Raw genomic sequence first — 14,420 nt, forward strand, 5'->3', positions numbered from 1 at the left:
TATGGATTACATCCTTCCAGCAGTGGCAACATCTCAATGTCAGCCCTATTCCTCTACTATATCCCTCTCTCTCACACTCCCCTCCCTCTCGGTTGGCCCACCACTTTACCAGAATTTCCTCGGTCGGCCTTTGGGCCTGAGTCTCTGGAGGAAAGCAATACATCAGGCTGTTTATCACCCAGCAGTTCCCGCAGTAATCAATTAGTTTTTCAGTGGGCGTACCTGGGCCTTCTGGCCTGGCACTACCTGTTACAAGCTTGCCTTCCTGGAACCGCAGGGCCTGACTACCTCCCTTTGCTCCCTCCCTCATTTCTCTTTTCTTTACCGTCTCTCTCTCTCTCTCTCTCTCTCTCTCTCTCACACACACACACACACAATCTATCTCTCTTGATTCCTACATTCCACAGATTACAGATGCGCTGACGGCTCAGCGCTCGGGGTCAGCCGGGTCTCCTGTCACTGCCGGGAAAAGAAAGATGCAGAAAATCCAGTGCTCCACATTTTCCACTACTCTGCGGTCATTAGTGCATATTCTTTGGCCGTACTGCATGTTTTGGATGGAACAGCATTAGCAGAAAGAAGTCAGGCAGAGTTTAGAATGCAGTGTGGGTCACCATGTAGTTCAGCTCTGCTGGGATACAGTTACAGCTATCTTCATTCAATTTGCTTACAGATTTTAATTAATACAAGAGCAATTTTGGTGATAGAGCTAGGGCAGATATCTTCCAGGCCATGTAATCACAACTGAGATGTTTAATTATGCCCCCTCAAAAAAAATCAACCACAATTGAATTTTAAACTGTGTCAAGACAAAATATCGCTGTAATTCTTTTTCATTGTCAAAAATTCTTCACCTCTTTTGGTGCACAATAGCAAGCGAGAATTTCCATACATCTGTCCGGCTTTTGACTAAATGTTTGGTGAATAAATGACACAAATGTGTACTCATTGACATTCAAGCACAGACAAACAGGACAAAAGAAGAAGCGGGCAGGAGTGCCAGTGTTTGTGCCCCTCGAGTGCCACTCCGAAACGCTGGTTCCCAGGGTTGTCAAGGAGGCTGTGCCAAGGCTGTGGGCTCACACACAGCAGGAGGAGGGCAAAGAGTGTATGGCAGAAGGGGGTGGGCAAAGAAAAAGACTGGCATGGACTGAGGATTAGTCAATCTCTCTCCCTCTCTCTCTCTCTCTCTCTCTCTCTCTCTACATATATATATATATATATATATATATATATATATATATATATATATATATATATATATATATATATAATGAACACATACATTACTTATGAAAAGATGAGAATAAATGGTGGGAAAAAGAGGCAGACCCCCAAACACACACATACGCACAAATACATAGCACTAATTCACACAAAGAGGACGTGTGTTTGGGGGGCGGGGTGCACTGAAAGGGGGCACTGTTTACTGTCTGCTGTCCCCCAGCACTGCACAGCCTGTCTCACTTCAAACAAAGCTATTGGCAAGGGAGAGGCGGCAGCCCCTGTTTCCAATGCCGCTGGAGTTTCAAAGCAGTTAAAGGGGGCAGCAGTCTGGAGGCTACAGGGCCCAGGCTGGCACACTTGGCTAGCGCTATGGCCAGGTGGTCTGGGCACATTGGCAAGACACTGGCACACCGCCCTATGCAGATGGCTCCCGATGCCTTTTTAGGTGCTGAGCCCTCATTCTCTCTCTTCCTTTTTCCTCCTAATAATGGATATACGCATATGTAAACTCAGGCATATGCACTCCCCCATGAAGTAAAAGAGCACCAAAGCTAAAAAAAACAGTCCTTGTTTTCATATTAATGATTCCATAGAAGGTCCTGAGATTTTTATTTCTCGAAAGCAGAAAAGAGAAAAAAGAGAGAAAGAGACAGACAGAGCTTTTGGGCCATGTGGAAGAAGTAGATGCCAGCTGTGCCAGCCTGGTTTTGTGAAGTGTCCCCATACCCAACAAGCTGGGCACCGTCACCATGGCACCGCAAAAGCCCTGAGCGCACACTATTCTAGTCGCCAATCACACTCTCAATACAACGCAAACACACAGAGTATACGCCAAAAACTGCGAGAATTATTTTTTTTAAATGCAGGTGCATCAATTGAAATATAATCAAAGGGCTTATGAGAAATCAAAAAACAATAAAATTAAGAAAGGAAAGAAATGAGGCAAAATCCCCTGCTGTGATGTTCCAGGTTTTTTGGGGGTCTGAAATCAGGATCTGTGGTTGTGTGAAATGCTCCCAGAACATATGGAGGAAGATCCGCCAGGCCCTGCTTCACAGCTGTCTGCACCCAGCAAAGACCAGACCCTCCCTCTGCCTGCTCCACTGATGTAAACACACACACACACAGAGCACACCACAGAGCATCACCACAAATACGCACTGATTTTGAGAAACTGGCATGCACACCCACCCACACGCTCGATATCAGGCTCAAACACGGAAATGTGGAAACATGAACATGAATATCAAATTTAAAAATCTAATAAAATAAACATCATTTTAATGGAATGTAAAAAAAAAAAAAAACTATCAAAAATATTCTAAAATGCACAGCATTCGTATTCGATGGTAATTCTAAATTGCAAACAGTACATTATAATTCAGTACATTATAAAAATACCTTTTAAATTCAATAATTATAATTATTCTAATCAGGCATATAAAAGTGTTCATGTAAATGCATAAAAATATGTTAATACAATTTAATATTAAGTGCAAATAAGTTAATGCACTTAATATGACAAATAAAAAAAAAACTACATTTCCTCTATTTTTTTTAACCTCAAACCGTCTAGTTGGGGCTCTGGATGTGATGTTAAAGCCCATGCAGCGTGGTGGTGTTCAGCTCTACCCCTGTGCTCCCACCGGCTGAGGTATGCACAATGTGCAATTATTACCGAATCATTATCTGGTTTTAGCGGTGACAGCCAAACCGCACACACTCTGAAAGCCCCCTTTCTTATGCTGATTAGTCTCCAAACATTTCCGCCTGCTCCTTTCTCCCAGCCTCCTTACGAAACCTGGCCGTAGCTCCCAGCATGCACTTCTGCTAATGACGGGGCAGAAGCAAACTGTACGTAGCCTGTTCTGAACGGTTCTTCGGCAGTCGTGACACAACAGGCAAGGCATAGAGGGGCAAAAGGTGCTTTAAGAGGGGTCAAGCAGCTCGCCGAGCCATACTCCGGAGTGTGAGGGGCAGTTCGGCCCTTTCACCCACCACACAATGTTTGGACATTCTTCTTTTGTGGCTGGCCCTTATCCGTGTCTGAGCTTCCCTCATATAATATCCCTTACAACGGCCTTTGCTTGTGAATGGAGCTAATCTCACACACACTTCCACAGTTTCACTGTGTGTGTATGTGTGTGTGTGTGTGTGTGCGCGCGCGCCTTGAACGAACCCCTTCAAACCTATAGTACCGCTCTAAATGTTGAAACGTACATGATATTTAAAGACATTTACAGAATTGACACCATATCAATATATATTTAGTTCTGCTCCTGCACCAGTATCATATCTTTAAAAAACCTAAATAAATACATTTTATTGGTAAATCATTTTCCCCAATGATTTAGGAATAAGTTAGTTTATTTGTTTGTTTTTTTTTTGCATTTTAAAAGTAGATTATGGCAAAGCAAAAAATGTTTCATTTAGTAAGATGAACAAATGAGAAAAGATTTAGATTTGATTTTTATATATATATTTTTTATTAATATATATATATTTCAGTGCATTGTGTTACACTTTTGTGAAAATGTTGGAACTCTCTGAATAATAAAAAACTACTCCTGTATGATAATCATTTTAATTCTACATTTCTGATATTATTATGCTTCACCAATAACTGTCAGTTAATCAGCTCAAATTTCTTTATTTCATAATTCTTTTATTAAAAGCTGGTGAACAAAGTTAAGAACAAAACATTTACCAGAAAAAAAGAAAACGTGTGTGTGTGTGTGCGTGTGTGTGTGTGTGTGTGTGTGTGGGTGTGTGTGTGTGTTTGTGCTTATTGTACAAGAAAACCGCAGCGACTCCTTTGCTATCTGATTGCACTTCTCCTCTCCCTATTCCCTCTTTCTCACATGCTACTCTGTCTGAGGTTTCCAGTTAGCATTGTTTCTATTAAACACACACTTGTAGGTGGACCAAAAATGTGCACACATTTGCACTAAGAAATACGAGAAAAATCGCATTCTGCACAAAAGTGGAACCACATCAAAAAGAGATTTAATCCTGTCTGGATTCCTCGTTGTCCTCTTTACTATGAATAGCAAGCAAAGGGGGTGGAATATTATGGATTTGGTTTATTTATTGTGTCACATATTAACGCGCAGCATGCTATGTAGGGGTCCTTCTCTGCAAATTAAAAAAAAAGTCTGCTATTTCTGATAACCTATTTAAGATCCTGTGAAGAACATTTCCAACTCCTTGCACCCCAGTTAGCAGGATGAAGGAAAAGGGGGACAGAAGGATAAGACTAAGCTTGACATATGTTTTGGCTTGATTTAGTAAAGGAACGAGTAAAGGAACATTCAGCAAACTGATATGTTCACGAGCATCACAAATTGCACATAAATATTTCCTCTTAATTAATCTTAAATGCTAAAAATGACTGACTTCAAATAATGTTTAAAGGTCCAGAAGCACTAAGATATAGTGCTTAGTGTTTAGACTTCTAATAAGCATTGATTTTGCAGTAATACTCCCAGCTTTCCCTACAAGTGCAAGTAGATAGAGCTACCAGAGCAGGTTATGCTCACTAGATTACCTCGTAGATACTAGTTTGTTTTCACTAGCTCGGCTGATCAGCAGTATCAAAGTAATCCCTGAAGTGGAGAGTGCACTTTTTTGCACAGTGGCTGTTTCTCTCTTTCAATGAGATCAAGGATCCTTGGGCTGGCAGCTGAGGTGGTACTGCAGGTGCTAGTAATAGAGTGTGTTTCTACATTCTTTTCGTTTTATGGCTCTCCCTCTCAACCACAGTCCTTATAGAGCATGGCATTTTATAAAAACGAAGCTGTTTCACTTTTCTTCAGTCTCTTTGTTTCTTCCATTTCACCCCTTCCTGAGCATTCAGAGCTTAATGAATTAGAGGTGGATGGTGCCTGGATGTGCGGTTTGTTTAGAAAAAAAAAAACACACCCAGATCAAACCCACCAAAGTGCACTCTACTTTCGAAAAGCCAAAATACCAAAGTACAACAGTACAAATGTTGTTGCCAAAACCAAGATAAACTCATTGTATTACTGTGATTATATGAAAACCTCTCTCTTTCTCTCTCTCTCTCTCTCTCTCTCTCTCTCTCTCTCTCTCTCTCTCTCTCTTTCTCTCTCTCTGCCGCTGGTTATTGTGATTCAGGGCTGTTATTACAGACAAGCGTGTACATATGCTTTTCATTTATGTGAAGGGTTTTAATTCCTAACAGCAGTTTTACAGATCTCTCATTACTCAGCTATGTTGGAAAAGGGAAAGCAGCAACAGTGAAAAGAAGCATAAATGAGGAGAAATCCAGAGCAGGCCTGCAACCCAGCACAGAACCAACGCTCCCCAACACTTGGCCAACGCTCCATCCCTCTTGGCCAACACCTCCTTGTCCTGGCCACAACTCCCACTTGCTCTTGCATATGATTAGGACATGTGGGCAGTTCAATTGGTCTGTGTGTGTGTGTTGTCCAGCGGTTGACCACTCTAAACTGTTCTTGTGGTAAGTGGTGAAGAGATGTAGAGCTGTCTAAAAGATCATTAGAGCAACCAGAGGCTCTGGGCTTCAAGAAAGTCATTACCCTGTCTGCCACTACACAAATAAATCAGAAAATATGCCGCACCCTCGTCCGTAATTGGGCCCAGCCCTCCATTTCATTCGCACCCAATAATAACCTTCCACGATCATTAGTTCAACTGTAGAAGCAGACTTTCATCATTCTTTTCAAAAATGGACAAACGGCGACATTTAGCCTTCACAGTGCTTGTGAGGGCACAGAGCTCTACCTTATCTAGTTTTTGTGTGTGGGTGATCGCACTATATAGTGGCAAAAGCAAGAAAATATTTTTCTTTGTTCTGTTCTGTTGGAGGTTTTGCTGGGAGAACGCCTGCAATGCACTTGCCCTGCCAAGAGAGCTGTGGTTTTGCCCGCCACTGTTTTGCTATTAGACATGGTCATGGAAGGAGCAGGGGAATGACAGTAATACAAGCCATCCTCACACATACAGAACACACACCACACACACATAAACCCTCAGCTTGTTAACGCAGAGCCTGGCCAGGCCTGGCCGCTATTCCCCTTTTCCTTCCTCTCAGCTCGGCAGCTGGCTGTGCTTAGACGTCAGCTCCTCCTCTGTGATCTGGGAACCACTTTCTCCGTGGGAATAAATGCCTTGGAAGGAAGGGACCAGGAAGCAAGAGGGAGACGAGTGTGGCTAAGTGCTCTCTCTGCTTGTTTTAAGAGTGGCATGTTTCTGCCATTTCCAGTGCAATTTTAACATCTGTTAGTAGGACTCGCAAAAGCCCTAACCAGGATGTCACTGTCAGCTGTGCAGAGCCACTGAGATCCGCCCATCAAGCTACAGCTATAGTGCATTATAGCGTATTAGTGTATTAGTCCAAAGAAGCTCACTGACAGTTGCCCGTCATGGTCTTATCCATCAATCACTGAATTTGATCACATTAATGAATAGAGCTCTGTAATCCTCTTAAGCCTACTTCCTGTGTAAAGCACCTCAGGCATCTGAATACTGACTGCTCTACATAGAGCTACAGGGCTACATTCACTGCAGAGAGCTGAGAACTGAGATTAGCTTTACTCCAAGATGATGAAAGCCCATTTTCAGTTTAGATCTTTAACACAGTTGGCCAAGAGAGATTTAAGGCAGCAGGGTTAATAAAGGAGGCAGCTTGCCAATTGTGGTTGATAACGCTAGACCGCTAGACTATTTGAATAATATTTCTTCAAACAATTTTAATATTTAATATTTTACTTCAATACAAATTGTACATTTATACAGTCAAAGGCAAACTTCGATGAGGATGTAATGAATTATATTTATATTTATGGCATTTAGCAGACAACCTAATCCAGAGTAACTTACAGAGGCTATTCAAAGCACATCCTCATGCTAGTTCACTAGAAAAGAAAGGAAACATCAGTCATTAGAACCTGTTGGAGAGGTTAGTACAATGTGAAAAAAGATTTCTTTTCAAACAAAGTGCTTAGTGAAGAGGTCAAGATTTAACCTTTATTTGACTCATCTGTGGGACGTAATGAACGATTACTGATGACCTGGTGAATGTACCCTGCTGGTAAATATTACATCATTATTACATAATCATCATTAAATAATTCTTCCTTTGGAATTTCTATTCCTTGCATTACAATAGTGAATATAAACATTTAATAGTCATTAAGTTAAAAAATCTGCATGCGTTATTTTTGCCTGTATTATGATGAGACTTGATACACCAAATATGAGCTATGAGTTAAAGGTGCAAATAATAATATCACAAATAATGTGAAAATGTATGTATTAAAAATAATAGTTTAAGCCATTTTCCAAGAAGTGCATTATACAACCAAAAACGTTTGATGACCTGCCTTCTGCTCTGGAATGTTTGTTTATAATTGGATGAACCTCTTGTCAATCATTTTACAGATACACCCCTAACTCCATTTCACACTCTCATTAATCATTATGAGGACAGGTTTTATGATTATAGAGTCGTAACCTGGCTTGAAAGCAGTTGAAGTTCCAAATGTACTTGAAAGTGCAGTTATGACAGTCCTTGCTAATGGTAACTCTAGTTAGAATGCTAATTCTAGCTGAACTGCCATAAGTTTTAAGGCATAGTATTGAGTATGTGCGTGGAAATGGAGGTGCGTTCAATGCATAAAAAAATGCAGATTTAATAATATTATCCAACTCCACCAATTCAACCATTAAAGAGATTGTTTTTCAAATATTTTAACAAATGCATATTTAATGTTTGCTTTTCTCTTTAAATGCTCAATGATCTGATTACTGAATTAATTTGTGAGGGTACCAGTGAAAAACAACCCATGGTGCAATCCTGAGCTCAGGTTATTGTCTACAGTTGTCCCCATGTCCATATGGGTTTATTCTAGGTTCTCCGGGTTTTGTCCCTGTTAAATTGCCCCTGTGTGTCCATTGTACTATTTAGGATGTAGTCCTGCCACACACCCAGTGTTTCCTGTATAGGCTCCAACTTCACCATAACTCGAGTCAGGACAAAGGTCTTACTGAAGATGAATGAATGAACGAACTATGTTATTCTATAGGACTTGATATGTGAATGAACAGAATATGTGAACTGAAAGTGATATTACATGCAAATATCAAACTTCAAACACGAGGTTCAACGTGTACTGCTACTGATAGACTGTGGCAGCATAAAATTGCAGGCAAATTAATATTAAATGCATACAAATACATAGTGGAAGTAGTTACTATTCAAACGCAACTTGAAGTGAATTGATCTAAGTAAGATGGGCACTTAATTTAAAAGAAACAGCAAGCCTGCCTACAGCTTAAGAGAATTACAGCAGAGACTAAAGCGAAGGAGAGGAAGAAGGAGAAGAAGAAGAAGGAATATATCCACTCCAATGCCATTCAACAATGCACAAAATCAATCCTAATGCTTTTTGCTCCATACATTATATCTCTAGAAAATGTAGAGAGACAAAACCAAACTGGAGGTATTCGGATATTAGGATGACCTGAGATGTATTACAGTATTTTTTATGTATATTTGGGAGGTCTGTAACATCACTGGGAGATCTGCAACATCCTTTGGTGTCGGCACGCAGACACTGGAGATGTATTAGAGGAAAAGATGTAGAGAAGCGGCGATAGAGACAAATGGCTACTGAGGGAGAGTCCAGGTGAAACTGCCACAGGCATAAATGAATTTCTCTCTTTGTCTTTCCTAGAGCATAGTGGCATTCACCAGACTGGCCCTTCATTACATCATCATCTGTTATTTTGTTTTAGTTTGGCACTAATCTCTTCATGCTTGGTTACAAGCCAGGAAGGGAAAAGAAGTGTGCGAAAAAGCAGGGGAAAAAAGACAATTGGTGTGTCAGGGCACAAGTCCTTTCCTCTAGAGAAGTCTCTCTCTCCCTCTCTCCCTTTCTCTCTCCTGTTCTCTCTCTCTCTCTCTCTCTCTCTCTCTCTCTCTCTCTCTCTGCCACCCTGGCCTCTTCCCCTGCTCTTGGATGCAGGCCAGGAAGGGAAATCCATGAAACATGAAGAATGTGAGCTGAGCAAGAGTGGCGCGACAGCACAAAACTTTTCCACTGTGTAGAGACGGCAGCGGCGGTGGAGGCCCAGCCTCTGGAGGAAGCACTGCTAATTATTCTTCAGTGCAAACGATCTCCTCTAATTGTGCTTTGACAAAACAAGAGAGTGAGTTTGATGGGTGCTTAAAAGCAGAGAAAGAGAAAAAGGGGAAAGGAAAACAGGATTGAGTTGAAAGGGTAGAGAGAGGGATCGAGTCTGCGGCCACTCCTCTCTCTCTCTCAGTGCAATCGTGGCATATCACATGATCAAGGCAATCTCTTATTGGTCAGGAACAGGAGCAAATTCGTCCGCCATGTAAGGAGGGTTGGGAGCGACAGTCTCTTCCTCCCTCCCGTTCCTACCTTTCTCTTCCTCCAATCTTAAAATGGCGGCCAGGAAAGGGCGCCAAAATTGGACCAAACCTGTGTACGCTTTTTCTTTTTTAAAGGCTACTTTACATTTTTAAAGATTTCTTTCGTCATTCTGAAAAAAATCCTGCACAGGGAGAAAGGGAACATTTTGAGTAGAAACAGATGAAGTGAGCTTGTTTTCAGCTCAGTGCTGGCGGGTACAGACTGTTAAGGGGAAAGTTTGACAGTGGGCCAGGAAAAAACATTAACCGTGCCGTGTCCAGCGGCGGAGTTGCAGTGACGGAGGGACGGTGGTTTCGTTTCGTTTGGGACACGCTGCAGTCATGGTGGATAACAGGCTTAGTTTGTCTGGTGGGGCAGGGGTGGGGGTGACATGACCAAGCTGCTGCAGAGGCCAGAACACACACACACACACACACACACAAAACCCAACACATCTACTACATTTACAGAAACACTCCAGTTTCATGGGAACAAAGACAACTGTGATGGTTCTGTAAAGCCAAGTATCTTTTTCAGTGCCGCAAAACACCACAAAACCCCAACCCGCACTGACTCAGAACACACTGCTGTCTTCATAAATACAGCAAATATTTGCCTCTAGGCTAAAGTTCCACGATCGTGGTGGGACAGCAAAGGCGGCACTTACGGGAGAGCAGAAATGCCTGCTTGTCTGTTGGCACCCTGCCTCCGTCCCAGGTAACTGCGCATCATCCCGTGAGGGGGTCCTAGAAGTTAGCAGACCACCCGGCATCATCACTACACATCTTCCCACTGCCTGAGGCCTGGACTTCTACAGCTTTTGATTGATTCTTGATAAATTTTTGCCCAATTTCTGCTGAGATTTAAAACATTAATATGTATTTAAAAATGACATGATTTTGAAAGAGTCCAGGCCTCTGTAATCCTCTCTCACAGATAGATGCCCATGCAAATAGTCTGTCGGAGGAAATTTATGGCTAAATAAATCAAACTGTGCGACTCAGCAAATTTAAGAATAGCTTCGCTCCGGCCAACATCCAGCTCCGTGAAACTGGAAGGATGGCAAAAACAACACACTCGAGAGCTTAGGTTGGAGGGAGCTGAGGAAATAATCTTCTAAGTGCATGACAAATTGACAATCACAACCTTGTTAAGTTTCCAGTTCTTCTAAAGTCCTAACAGCCCATGTACCAAAGTGGGATTAGGCTTCTAAGCTTCTGATTAACTGCTTAATTTGACTCAGATTTAGTTATATTTTCACTTTTCTGACATGGCACGAAGAGCAGCTCATGGCTCTGTGGTAGCTGCCTACGTCCAGATCAACAGTATCAGTGATGCTTTGTTCGTTTTGTTTGTTTTTGTTTTGTTGTTGTCAGAGTGCTGGTTGGAGCTAAGAAGCCCAGGAGCTAATCGTATCATGTCTGCTGGCTTCCCAAGCCCCAGTGAGTCATATGAAAGAGGATCACAGTGGAATGTTCTGTTCCCAGAGGCCTGGCCCGATAGAATTAACCCTGCCAGGGGCTCTTTCCACCGGGCACCCTGACCACAGCTTTGCTGTCGGGTCAAACTGATTAGCTTTCAGAGCAGCCTGTAGACAGACGCACACTATTAAAAGAGACTTGCCTAAATCCGCTATGCCTCCTTTTTATCTCTCTGCCGCTTTCTCACCTGTGCTGTTCAAATGGGACAGAAGAAAAATAAGGAGTGGAGTGTCTTTGTTCTGGGCCCTGCTGTGTGAAAGGTTACTGCACCGCACACACTTGCTGGCACCAGCATGGCCTTTCTCTGCACTGTTCCAGAAAGTACAGTGTGTTGAGCAGTGCAAATTGCTGACAGGGCATTTTGGACAGGTGAGAGGGAACACAGTGAGCTCAGTCTAGTCTCAGTGCAGTCTGGCTCCAGAGGACATCAGTGTCATCTTCCTCCATGACAGATTCAGCTATCACTCACTGTAGTTGTAATAGCATCTGATGGCGGGATCTCTCTCTCTCTCTCTCTCTCTCTCTCTCTCTCTCTCTCTCTATTTCTCTGGTTCTCTCTCTCACTGACAGTATACACCTCATATGCAGTTGCCCACCTTCGCTGATCTTTTTTTTTTGTTTTTTAATTATTACTTTTGTTCATGAGCATCAAGGTTCTTAATACACAGTAGCATTCTGTTAATGCGCAGAATAATTGTTGTTTCACACATGCATATTTCATTACACCAGCTGAACAAATTACATATTTATGCTTTATAAGGAGGGTATCGTTCGCTTTCATTAGCCATGCAGGCAGGTACAGGAGTCCCATCTGCAGCTGCATCTGTACAACAGGAGCTAACAATAACAAGCTACAAAGAAAGCTGTGCAATTTGACCAGGCCTCAACACTGCTCATACACTTCCCCATTTCTCCTCTCTCTCTCTCTCTCTTTCTCATACACACATGCGCAGATTGAGACAAAAAAAAAAACAACCTGATACATGGGTAAAGTATTGATAGAATCCACAGGTAGTTTCCACAGAACAGTAGAATCCACAGGTAGTTTCTCTTATCTTCTTTTCTCTCACAGATTTTTGGAATTGTACCATAAAACATTACAAGCTTAGTAAAAGTTGTTCATGTTCTGTATTCAGTTAGTAACAAACAAACGCCTCACCTAATTAATTATGTTAATTAATGTCTATTAAGTGCTGAGCTTAACAACACACGAGTATAGATCATCTATTGATATAAACCATTAGCACTCGTCTTTTGAGTTTTCGTTGCCATTGTGATCACTTTATTTTCACTGATATGGCAAGTTTCAGTGATGTTTTATATAACAAACGTGTTTCTTAATTAATCCTTAATACACTGAGCATTAATATGCATTACTAGCATGACTTTTAATATATTTGCTACAAGAAAACATACCCCTAAGTATACACGCTACTTATAAAAAAAGTTTTTGACCACTGTGAATTTTCAGGACTGGGTCTTCAGATATAAAGCAGCATCACAAGGAAACGGGTATTAATTGCAGATATTAGCATGTTCACGTTATTCATTGGATTGTGAACTTAAGACCTGCGACATAAATACTTTCAACGTTTTGCCAAACAGCTGGTCTGCCTCATAAAGCACTCACAGAGCAGAGAACGCCTTGTTCCGGCACACTAATGACCTTAGCGAGGATAAGGCGGCTGATCCACCAGTGTTAGGCTCATTATAGCTAGAGAGGATTTAGAGCAGCTTTTCCTGTCTGGACCCAGAATGGATAGAGAAAGAGAGAGAGAAAAAAGAGAGATATAGGGTGAAATTTTACTTTAGGGTGTTCAGGGTTTCTCCATTTCAATGAGAACATGTCAACAAAAAGTGCTGTGCTGGGTTCAGGTTTGTGTTAAGATTCATCAGTCCTTGTGTGTGTGTGTGTGTGTGTGTGTGTGTGTTTGGGTAGTGAGTCTCATGTCGTGGGTTGGCAGTGAGGCTGGGTGGGCTGAGGCAGCCAGTGAGGGTTTCCAGGCAGACTGTGAGGCTGTAAGAGGGCCAGGCCGTGCCATAGCTGGCATACAGGCTGCGGTGATGGAGGAAGTGTGTGGTCAGGAAAGCCAAGCCCAGTGCTTCCACAGAAGGAACAGAGAAATTGGGAGACCAGGGAAAACCACAGCTTGTGTGCTGAAAATGTTTCCAGTACTCTTTGTCTTCATACTGGTCTGTCCACCCCCAACACACACACACTCCGACACACACACAAACACAAGCACACACAGTTAAACACAGCACAGAGCCACTTATTTCAAACCACAGTGCAATGTGTGCATTCTCAGATCTTTATAGCAATTTGCAGAGTGTATTAAAGTGTAAAACCTTTTAAATAAACAAGAATATGCATCAATATAACAGTCTGACGTCTTCTACCGTCTCACTCTGAAAAAAATTGATTAATGCTGAACATAAGGCTATTATGAGCGATACAATGAAGGGCACAGAGCCCAAAAAGCCCACAAACATTCAACTGAATGGTATTATTCAAAGCAAATTATATCTGTTTGGATGTCCGTAAAACTATTTATCAAAAAGGGTAAAACAGAAAGTAAAAAGTCAGCTACATCTGATCTGGAGAGAGGGGTGTGTGAAAAGGGAGGGTAGGGAGTTGGAGGGAGAGGCTGTCCTGGCTGTGCACTCCTCATTAAGATTCACATGGTGCAGTGACTCAGCCCATTTTGGTAATGGAGAGCCCCGGCCACCTAAAGATGGAAATGGCAATTTTTCAAACCCTACATTTTATATATAAATTATCTCAAGCACTTGCACAAGATGGGGAGCTGGGAACACTGCAAGGTCATTTTCAAATATTTTGGATGCCTTGAGCTAAAGGAAGAGGCTTTAATATGAGAGCTGTGGACAGTAAGCATTAGTGCTGGTACTGAGAGTGGGCAGAGGGCACCGTCTGCTTCTTGACGCGCACCAACCACTTTTGGGGATGGACATGATTTAATGTGAAACATGAGCCCCTGCACATAATTTCTGAGGTTTTTTTCTAGAACATGAACGCATGTACAGCATGTTTTCTACATTCCGCTACGTCAATATATTTTTCCCTTGTAATCAAAACATCTCATCAGAACAGCTTTAGAATTTTCTAAGATCCCTTCCACACCAACAACCATGGGCAAATTAAAATAAACTGGCAGATGACAGTAGTGCCTGAACCAATCTTTGGAAAGCCACAAAAACGCAGTTCTTTGGAGTTCTATAGAGCCCCTGCAGCCAGAGTGAAGCTCTTTTGAAAGAGCCAGTACATTGG

At 42.0% G+C, this 14,420-nt stretch overlaps 1 protein-coding gene across 6 annotated transcripts in view; it reads right to left on the minus strand.

Moving 5' to 3' along the window:
- Nucleotides 1-14,420, minus strand: part of nfia (nuclear factor I/A) — a 109,717-nt gene that overhangs the window by 59,984 nt on the left and 35,313 nt on the right. The window contains exon 3 of one of the 6 annotated variants that reach the window (XM_060879761.1): nt 1,322-2,330. The exons of the other annotated variants lie outside the window; for them this stretch is intronic. Within the exon in view, the coding sequence (XP_060735744.1) occupies nt 2,149-2,330 (182 nt within the window). The 3' untranslated portion in view covers nt 1,322-2,148. Of the gene's footprint in view, nt 1-1,321; nt 2,331-14,420 lie in introns of those variants that run through there. 6 annotated transcript variants of the gene reach the window in all.

Source organism: Tachysurus vachellii, chromosome 1, assembly GCF_030014155.1.
Source record: "Tachysurus vachellii isolate PV-2020 chromosome 1, HZAU_Pvac_v1, whole genome shotgun sequence".
NCBI lineage: Eukaryota > Metazoa > Chordata > Actinopteri > Siluriformes > Bagridae > Tachysurus > Tachysurus vachellii.